Source organism: Python bivittatus, unplaced genomic scaffold (genome assembly GCF_059951505.1).
Source record: "Python bivittatus isolate LINGU-HERP-01145 unplaced genomic scaffold, Pbiv_v1 ctg000700_np1212, whole genome shotgun sequence".
NCBI classification, from domain to species: Eukaryota; Metazoa; Chordata; class Lepidosauria; order Squamata; family Pythonidae; genus Python; species Python bivittatus.
The window spans coordinates 29,095,057-29,105,763 of NW_028277098.1; the positions used below are offsets into that span (position 1 = coordinate 29,095,057).

Consider the following 10,707-nt stretch of genomic DNA (forward strand, 5'->3'; position numbering starts at 1 on the left):
AAGCAAAAAAAAGAAAAAGAAAAAAATTATTGGGCCGGGAAAGATACTTTTCTGAAACTCCAGAGGGCCTAATCAGATAATAATTTTGAGCTGGATTGTTCGGTATTCTGATTTTGATAATGCAGCTTCCTGTGTTCTTAATTAAATGGTGGAAACCTCTTATGATGTTTGTTGGTTTTGGCACAGCAAAAATTATCTGATAATATCAGAGAAAGGGAAAGTTTGACTAGGAGCCCAAAAGGCAAACAGATTGGGGGAAAGGAATCTTTTTGCAGAAGAGATGAGTCCCAACCAAACATTGCCAGCCATTTAATTCAGTACCAGTGATGGGGCAGAATTTCTGTGTTATTTAATTTAATTTCAATGCTGTGCTATTACATTGGTCCCTGGGACCAGGGTGATTGTTAAAGCCTTTCCCCAGGGCTGAAGTGGTGTTTCATGTGGTTTACTCCCAGGTTAGTATGCAGAGAATTACAGTTCATTGGCCTTTGCAAAATATTTCCTTAGGGATATGTACAGAATGTTGAGCTATCTTATGTGCTCTTTTGCTTCACAAAGAGGTATTCGTGAAATGTTATCTTCTGTGGACACCACAACTGGGCATGAATTACGATGTTGTGTCTGCATTAAAGGGACAAGGCCTTCAATAATATTGCCCCCCCCTTAATTAAACATTTTTTCCTGCAGATAATTAACCAGTGCCCTTCCTCTTCTTTTTTTATTTTAGGCAACCCTAAAGATGCTCTTGGACCATCTGAAACTGGTGGCTTCATACCATGAAGTAAATAGAATGACTTGCCAGAATTTAGCTGTGTGTTTTGGGCCCGTGTTACTTAGTCAGTGGCAGGAAACTACCAGCCATAACAACAGAGTGTTCACTGATTCAGAAGAACTTGCCAGTGCCTTGGATTTCAAAAAACATATAGAGGTTTTGCATTACCTGCTCCAGTTGTGGCCAGGTAAAAAATCTTGGTGGAGTTGTAAATGGAGAACATTTAATTTCTTTCAAAGGGATCTGTTAATCTGTTGCAGTAAAAGCAGTGGAGTCTTTTGCATTGTTTAAACTTTTTTTGTAGCATAAGCTTACAAAGACAAATTTATTATGCCATATTATTTTTACCTATTATTATGGCAAATCTATTATATTATAACTATGCTACCGTAACCATTTTTCGCTTCATTAGATATATAAAGTATTGTCTTGCTAATGTATCCTTTCACTTTTGCACCCATTCCAGGCTTGTGTAGATTATCCTTAAGTTTCTCTGAAATATAGATGCGAAATTTTTTTTTGCACCCATGGCAAGAAGATAAGATCCACCCATCCAAAACATCTAGAACTGCGTGTTTATTACCAGTGCTCTGAAGTGTCCCTGTTGACTTAACTCATAGGCTATACTCCTTGCCACTGTGGCTCTGTATGTCCAAAGAGCATCTCCTGTTCATGAGCCTTGTTTTTCTTTTCTTTTTTCTTTTTTTGGCTTGGGGGCTTGGGGGCTTCTGCCATTCCCTTCTTTCCCTTTACTTCTTACTTAATAACCTTGTTTCTAGCAGCAGCTTCTCTCAGGCAGATGCTTAGGGGCTTAACTTTTGGCCTTGCATTAGCTTAAGCAGCTAATTTTCAAACAGATATGAGTAGGTTAGACTGAAAGGCCCAAAATGTTTTTGGAGCAGTGGATCTCTGCTTTAGCAACAGCATCTTCTGGTGGTCACATGTATAATGCCACCATTTGGAAAGACAAACTTATCTACAGCATTACTTTGAAGTCTTATTGCTATTATGATGGCCAGGTTGTCAGTTGAACAAAAGCCAAGATGTTTTTTTCCAGTGTATGGACAAATTATATTATCTGCTCAAGCAAAACATGGAAATAAGCAATATAACTGCTTGACTGGTGATTCAAAATAGAGTTATTAACAATCAGATCCTTAAAGAAGGTTTTTCTCTATAAAGGTATCTTCTGGATGACCAGGTGTATATTGTCAAAAAAATGAACTAGCATAAGCTTAAGAATTTCAGCCCCTTCTGTAACTGTAGGATATCATGCCAAGTCCTTTGGCTTTTCAAAGCTTTAATTAAACATTGTGGAGTGAGCTCTGTTCCTGTGAAGGAGTAAAGCCAAGCATGAGCTCTCAAATATTAATCCACTGATGAATTTGAAAAACTTGATAACTATGCTTGTGACCCACTTCAGCGTCTCTTATTTATTTATTTATTTATTTATTTATTTATTTATTTATTTATTTATTTATTTATTTATTTATGGAAAACTCATGGTCCTTGTTTATTCAGAAAACATAATAATGCTGGTACTTAAGGTTTAACACATGAGCCCTTTGTTTTAAGGAAAAAAGCCTAAACAGAAGAGCTTTTGTTGATGTGCATGTTTTCCAGAATTGTTAGACAAGTAAGATATACTCACTTCCAGGGAGATATTTGAGCCTGAGTGAAAGTTTACTCATGTGATTATCTAAGAAAGTGACAGGTTGCATATGTTGGCTCCTACCTTGTTATGTGTAGGAGTTACCTTTTTATATCACAGTATGCTCCCTTAAGCTTCTGAAGGAAAATCAGGGTTAAATATAATGAAGACATAAAATAAATAATATGATAACAACTGGCAGATACTATTAGAAATTGCACAGCCACTGCAGTCTATGATGGGGCTTTGAAGAGAGATCTCACACAAAGCTTGGCAAGATAGATATGCTAGCCCAGTAGTATAGATAGGTCTGGTGGACCAGATGTTTTCCATCTGTAATATAAGAGGCTGAATATATATGTTTAAGTCTTGAAAGTGCAATCTTCTTTTGCTAACTATCCACCCACTACAATGGCACTTACTCCTCAGTCATTTTTTCACCTTTTAGCCTCCATGTCATACAAGATCTTTACTTAGCCCCATTATCTTCCTTCTACATTCTTTACAACAAGCTTCCCCTGCACATTCATCAGTTTTTACATCTTCTGAAAAGACTAGCTAGGGAGATACAACTCCCTCCATCCAGTTCTGTGAGAGAGTTCAAAGGTCCCCCAGCTTCTTTTGGACCTTGAAAACTTTCCATTAGTCTGTGCTGCCGTTTTCTCTCCATTCCTTATCAAGTCTTACTGACAGAGTTAAGCCTTCTTGGTAGGAATGGAACCTCTTCCGTGCTCCACAAAGTAGCCAGAATATTGTTGTAAGGGAAAATAGTAAGAGAGAACCATTAGTACAGGGAGATGCATGAAACAGAAACTTTTACAGTTGAAATATGTAGCAGTTGTTGGTGAATAAAACATTTGTACTGTTTACCATAGGAAGACGATAACAAGAGGAGACTCTTAGTTTATAGAGCTGTAAAACCATGAGTTCAGGTAACAAAAGTACCAAATGTGTGTTTGTTTTGCCTGCTTTTTCTTACATAGATTGTAGATCGCATTTGGAAGCTCTTCTTTGAACTGTACTGTGATTTTGGTCTGTGATTAACTTGCAAAATTAACTTGCAAAGTTAATCAGGGAACTTCCAATTTTAATAAATTCCTCCAGTGGCAGTAGACAAAGGCATGGTAGTTTTAAGATGAAATGTTTACTAGTTGGCTTTTCCTTTTCAATATAACTTGACTGGCTGGTACCAAAATCAGTACAATAGAATTATTGGCTGTTCAGTGTGCATGCATAAATGCATGTTCCAAGTCATAGACCAGTGGGGAAAAAAAATGTCATATGACTGCTTTCTTTCAAGACTTACTGTTAAGCTAATACGAATTCCAATTATTCTTTATCATAGTGCAACATTCATCTGCCGAAGAGTCAGTGTTGCTGGAGCAGCAGTCCTCCGTGAACTATCTAAGGCCTAAGAAACAGCGGCCTCAAATGTTAAATTTAAACAGCACTGAAGTGTCAGGGATCTTGCGATCCAGGCCAGCCAGACTGGATAGCCCTTCGAGCAACCGCTATGCTGGAGACTGGACTGCTTGTGGAGAGAACTACTTTGTCAGTCCCAAAGAAACTCTGAATGAAGCAGACTATGATGATGTCCCTTCAGAGGAGGCAGAAAGTGGAGACGATGGCAGCAAAGTGGATGCTTCCAGAACACTGCTCCGGCAGCCCATTTGTGTGTCCAAAGAACATACTTTTCAGGCCTATCTGACAATGCAAACAATGGATTCTGCAGTGAACCATCAAGTTAACCTCAGAAACTTGCAAGAAAGCATTGATACTCTGATAGGAAACCTGGAACGGGAACTCAATAAAAACAAACTCAATATTAGTTATTGATCATTTTGCTCTGCCACAGTTCCTGTTTGGTATGTCCCTTCCCTTGTTTACCTCCAAGAGAGAATAAGGAAAGGGATGAGTTTTGGATGGGGGTCTGTATTGTAATTGCGCTTAGCAGTGTTGGAGTTCACTGTATAGGTTAGTGCATTCATGTTACAGTCTCTTGCTTTCTCCACCACTTGAAAGCATGTTACTTTTTACGAAATGATTCTACGATATTCAATTCCTTGTCAAGGTACTATGCACTTAGGAAATTTGAATGTGTGATGCATTATCTCTGTCTTTGTTACACTGGAACAGTACAGTTTGTTCCTGAAACCGTAGCCCTGGTACAGATGTTCTCCCAGAGGAGAGAAGATTAATGTTGCTACTTATGTGATAATATGGGGCACAAACTGTAGGTAGATCACGTTCTATTATATTGACACCTTTTCACTTGCAATGCAAAGGCTGCTATGAAAAAAAAGGCTTTTTGATAGTTAAGTTGTATGAATATATATATGTATTCCTATATTAACACTTTCAAGCAACTATTTAAAACTGCAAAAATATTTTTCTAACTTTCATTTTGTACATATTTATATGTGAAAAACATTAGGCATGATTTGGTCCATTCTAGTTGCAGCAAGTCTTGTGCAGTATAACAGAATTTCTTCTCTCTTCTCCAACCTGGTGCTCTGAAGTTATGTTAGGCTACAATTCTGTCATTTCCCAGACAGCATAGTGATGATGGGTTGTGTGTGTGTGTGTGAGTGAGAGAGGGAGAGATGGAGATTACAGTCCAATGGATAGGGGTGGATTAACATAGGAAATATCATTTCTTCCTAGAGGGCAGATGCCTGGAGGCAGGCCCTGGCACTGTATGAGATGGTTGTATAAAATGGAATGATTGTTCACCACTCCTATATCTTCCCCATCCTTCCCCCCATGCCAGTCAAGTAGAGCTGCTGAGGGGGGGGGTTAGTATTTTTTATGCCCTATGGGAGATGTTGAGAGCACTGTAGAAAAGAATATCTGTAGCTCGCGGTTGAGCTGTGGAGTCCTTGGTGCTCTCTGAGCTTGGTTGTTTGCTCGCAGACGCTTCATTACCCGACTAGGTAACATCAGCACTGTAACTGGGTAATGAAATGTCTGCAAGCAAACTGCCAAGCTCAGAGAGCACCAAGGACTCCACATGAGAGCACTGTGCCTGTTTGGGCCATTCTAGATTTGAGTAAGGATAGCTGAAAAGAGACTTGCCCATTGTGGTGTCAAACAATCACACATAAGCAGTTGTGTGATACACAGGACAAGAGAGTAGTTGCATATTGAGATACTTGAAGGCTGCAACTAAAAACATACAAATTTATTTAAGGTATCTAAAATCAAAAATTGTCCAGACAGTATGGCCTGTTTGTCACACCTTTCTGCAATTCCCATTGTGAAACTAAAAATACATGTTTCTAGAGATGCTTTGGAGACTGATTGCTTGGCAGAGTCCATAGTTAGCTATTCTACCAAATACAATCAAATTTTTATTATGGTCGTAGACCAACATAACTATTCTACCAAATTGTCCACAATGCGCACATTTTTTAAAAATGTAATGTCCTTAAATGCAGATCTGTAGCCTGATCAGCTTAATGTTAGCATTGTGCATGAGCAATAATTAATGCATGGTCAAGGGAGCTGACTTTCTTAAGGCCTCCCCAGACATGGTGAACCATGCTTGGGCATTATCATGTCAGTTGTCCCCTGCATAGGGCGTTTTGCCTTTTGCCATGCTAATGGGAAGCTATTATATACTTTAAGCCTGTGTCCTTGATACATTTCTACAAGTTTCTCCACTGTAGGGAGACCCCAAAGAGTTCACCTCTTTTTCAAAGGTTGATTTGAATGAAGAAAGTGCCTTTTAAAATAATGTGTTTCAAAGGGCCTGAAACATTTTGAAGGTCTTCCTTCCAATTGGTCTAGCTTCTTTAATCCCAAGAATGTTGTTAAGTGCTAAGACGATCGATTTATTGTTTATCTTGCCAGTTTCCTTAAATGAGTATTGGCAGTTCTTCAAGCCTGCTCTAAGAAGGGTGAATATAATAAATCCTGATTGGATTGGTCTGCAAATTTTTGATATCCACTGTGAACCAAAGTAAATACAGGCCTGATGCAGATTTAAGTTCTATCCGCAGTCAAGCAATAAGACCCAAGCAATAATAAATCACAACCAGGTGCCTCTTAAAATATAAACAGTGTTAGCAGTGTAGTAGAGTACGTCTTAAATGGCAGTCCTTTAAAAATATCAGTTAGCCAGTAGAGGAAGCCATTATCTTTTAAAGAGCATTTTGAATCATGTCTATTTGCTTTGCATCAGCCTTTACCAACTGATGCCTCCAGTTCTTTGGGGATCACAACTCCCTGAATTCCAGCTAGGAATTCTGGGAATTATAGTCTTAAAATAGCTGGAGGACAAGGAAAAGAGTACTCTATATTATAGGTCTGGTTTTTTCCTGTTTCTTTACATTATCAGTTCTCAGTCTTTTCTTATGGACCTGGTACAAGTGCTATTTAATTTGTTCCTTGATATTGTCTGTTATAATTATTTTAGCTATTTATTTACAATAGGATGACTGAATTTGGTGCATGATTTTTGCCACATTTTTCTCTAAAGAAATATTTCAACATTTTATACTGTCTTATTAATTTATTATGATGATTATTAGTGTGGCAGTACACAACTACAGTCATTTCAATATAGCAGTATAGTTTGAAAAACATATATTTTAACCTGAAGCATTTATTGATAAGCTGATGTATTTTTTTAAAAGCATATGTACAGGAAGTGAATTATTTTTTAACTATAAATGTTAATTCTGAATAAAACCCAAAATATGAAAAATAACTTGATTGTATTTTGTAAAATGTTAGCGTTGTTTTAAGAAATACATTTTAAAGATAAGTCTATTAACTTGTGTATATAATTTTGGTTTCAAATAATAGATTGAAAAATTTTGAAAAAGTTGCCACAGGTGTAAATAATTTATATTTTCAGGGTCATTACTCTGCTATACTATGAAATGGGAAGAACACAGACTTAATCTTATGCATAAGTTTGGCTAATGGCTTGGACAGGCAAAGCTTTCACAGTTGATAAAAACAGATGGGTCTTTTATATGGTCAGAGGTTCATCTTGTCCACAACCCTGTTTTCGTGGAGGTCAAGCAGATGCCAATGGGAAGATCACAACCACGACTTAAGTACATATTTTCCCTCACCTGATTTCTCCAGCAAATGGTATGAGGGATATAAAAAGTGGAGCCAAGTCTCCTTCAGGTCTCTTTGACTTGGGGACGCCCCTGTTGTCTTGTGGCAACAGTATGGAAGTAGTTTGTCATGGTATTCTTTGGAGGTCTTTCAGCTTCCCTGAGTGCTCAGGTCAGTGTGGTGTTTAGGATCTACTTCCCTCTGCGGTGATTGACAAGCTGCACCTTTTCTTGGAGAGGGCTGACTGGCCATGTGTTGTTAGCCATGTGTTGTTTACTTCCCAGTTAGTCTGTTAACAATGGGCTCTAGGTGAAAATGCCCTTGAAGGAGGTCCAGAAATAGCAGTGGGTCCAAAATGCAGCAGGAAGGGTTCTGCTGGGATATTCCAGCTGGAACATATAACATTGTCTTGGCTAAGTTGTGTTGGTTGCCATTTGTCGTCTTAGCCAAATTCAAGGAGCTTCTTATTTATATAAATCCACATGTGGCTCGGGCTCCTTCTAGTGAAGAGATCCCTCCATATGTTGCTCCCTATTGACAAGGACCTTTAGCATGTGCTACCTTAGATGATCCCAAAATGATGAGATGTGCATCGTGACATCACGCAAGCTTCTCCTTTTGATACTTGTGTTGCAAGTCAGTTTTCATGTGACGTTGCAACACATTTTGTCCTTTATGTCCTTTATCTCCTCCCTGTCAATGCCCGTGAGCCTTTTCAATGGTGATACTAACACTGGAATTTTAAACCATGTTTAATTTGCTGCCAATTTTTAATTACTGATACCTTGTAATTTTTATGTACTTTTAATTGTTTTTGGTTCATTGTTTTGATTTTCTAGCGTTGTAATAGATATGATGCTATAATGTCAGTATTTTATTTTGGCATGTTAATTTTTGGTAATTATTTATGGGTTCTATTGTTAACCGCCATGGATGGGCCTGTAGGTTGGGCGTTTGTGGGTGCGTAAATGAACTAAATACCTCCAGTATTGAACATTACAATACATGTACTCACACATGCACACACACACACACACACACATATATGTGCACCTCTGAGCCGCTCAGATGTAAGTTCCACTGAATTCAAAAGAATCTCAAGCATGCAGCCTATGTTCATCAATGTTATAGCACGTGGACAAAATATACTGAGTTCTAAAATAATGTAAAGGAGGAAAAGTCTCTCAAATGGGAATTTGTATAATCACACACAATGCAATGGTGTGTGTGTAAAAATGGAATTATTGGATCAACCTATATTTATTTACTTCAATAAATATTGAAGTTTTTAAAAAAAATGCTTGGTACAATCCTACTTCAGGACAGGCTGTGTCTGCATGATGTCAACTTAAGTAGGTGGGGAAATTAAATGTGTAATGACTCACTATGATGCCCTGATGCTTATTTGCTTTTTAGAATATTCTGTCCATATAAAATAGCATTATTAAGTCAAACACCTAACTTTTATACCAGATAAGCATGCGGCATTTTGCAAAGATATTGCTTGCTGGCAGTATAACCTTGAAAACAGACTGATTAAATATACTGTAGGAATATATAATGGAGTCTTATATTTCTGACTGTCCTATTTTCTAATCAATTGCATACTAATATTTTTAAAAAGTATGACTGTATAATTAATAATACTTTGTAATATTACAGTGTGGTGTGGTGATTAAGGTGTTGGCGTATGACTAGGAGATCCATATTCAATCATTTTGGCCTTTGGATAATCTGGTTGGAAATTGTGAGGATTGAAGTCAAGTGGAGGAGGCAAGGAAAAGTCAATGGGGCAGCCATGAGCATGTGACTGAAATCCCATCCCCTTTTTTCATGAATGTGATGCATTATGGATCTAAAAAGGAGTGGGGTTTTGATTGTGCAGCCATAGCCACCATCTTAACTTTTTTTGACACCCGCAGTGGATGCTTCTGCTTGAAGTCCAACCCATCTGGAAGGCTTCTGGTCTTTGGAGGTGTCCCAATGTGACAAGGTTCTTTTTTTGAACTGGAGATGCATTGTTTTGCAAGGGTGGCAATTGACACACACACAAAAAGGACAGAGGAGGCTTTTATGCTTTTTACTATATATAGTGACATCATTTACAGAAGTCATATATAACAGGTATATAGAACACAGTCCCGGTGTTTACCTGGTGTCAGATTTTCTCTTAAGTCTCCCTCCCAGAGACTATTTCCCTTTCTCTCTCCTGCTTCCTCCGCCTTCCTCTCTATCTCCCTTCCCTGTTTCTGGGCTTGCCAAGAGAGAGAGTGAAAAGAAAGAAATGGGCTGAAATTTACCGTAGTGTGCTCAGCGTGGTTTGACCTCCTGGAACTGCTCAGCTGAACACCCATCGCTTCTCCGTTGGGGGGAAAACCTCTCTCAGGGTCTTCTGCCCAGTCCTTCCCCAGAGACCAGGGCTTCTCCAAGGACAGCCAATCCCCTCATTTCCCTCTGGGGTTTTGGGTGAAACCACCGTCCACAGGCAGCCAACCAGCCATCCCTCTTTTTTATTCTTGGGTCTTGGGTGAAGCTCACATCCCTCTGAGTCTTCACTTTCCTCTACCAAGGAAGCCTTCCTTGGACCCTTCTTCTCCCTCCCCATTCAGGAACCGACAACTGCTCCACACACTTAACTTCTCTCTCCAACTTTTCTTTCTAGCCACTCCATCTTGTATAGACTTTTTTCCTCTCCTCTCTACTTTATAGTCAGACTGGCAGCATGTCCTCCAGCAACTGAGGAGATGGGTCTCCCACCCAGGGCTCTAGTCTCCAACATCTATATACCAGGCTGGACCAATGGGACTGCTGTCTCAATTTCTCACCACACCGGCCCTGGCTAGCAGCCATGTCAGTTCATCAGGCTTTCTGACAGCACAGCTGCCCTTCAAAATTGTGGCCAGAATTGTGCTGCTTTCCCCCCTTTCACTCATGCCAGCAGAACAGCAGCCAGGACAGGCCAGGCCACTAAAACCCATATGCCACAGGAGGCTAGCCTACATTAAACCTCTCTTCCTTTTGATATGATGGCTGTTCATCAGAGAGATTGTAAAAATAATGCTTCCCAGGATAATCATTTGTGCAACTACAGCTTCTACTGATCAAGCCCCTAAAATCTGGCCATTTCCCAAGGGAAGTCACTATTCCCTGCTTAAAAAAATAGCAGTGCAATTTTCTGTTTTTAGGCAGAAAATTTCACTACTTCCATTCA

The 10,707-nt window shown here is 39.0% G+C and overlaps 1 protein-coding gene across 2 annotated transcripts in view; it reads left to right on the forward strand.

Annotated features, from left to right (window-relative positions):
* The window catches only part of SYDE2 (synapse defective Rho GTPase homolog 2), a 46,803-nt gene extending 37,772 nt beyond the window's left edge, over positions 1-9,031 (forward strand). Inside the window, exons 6-8 of one of the 2 annotated variants that reach the window (XM_088153328.1) lie at positions 728-959; positions 3,299-3,355; positions 3,769-3,902. In XM_088153328.1, the coding sequence (XP_088009454.1) occupies positions 728-959; positions 3,299-3,309 (243 nt within the window). In that variant the 3' untranslated portion in view covers positions 3,310-3,355; positions 3,769-3,902. Of the gene's footprint in view, positions 1-727; positions 960-3,298; positions 3,356-3,768 lie in introns of both variants that reach the window. The other variant, XM_007437562.3, reaches the window with a different exon arrangement.
* Positions 9,032-10,707: the final 1,676 nt, after the last annotated feature.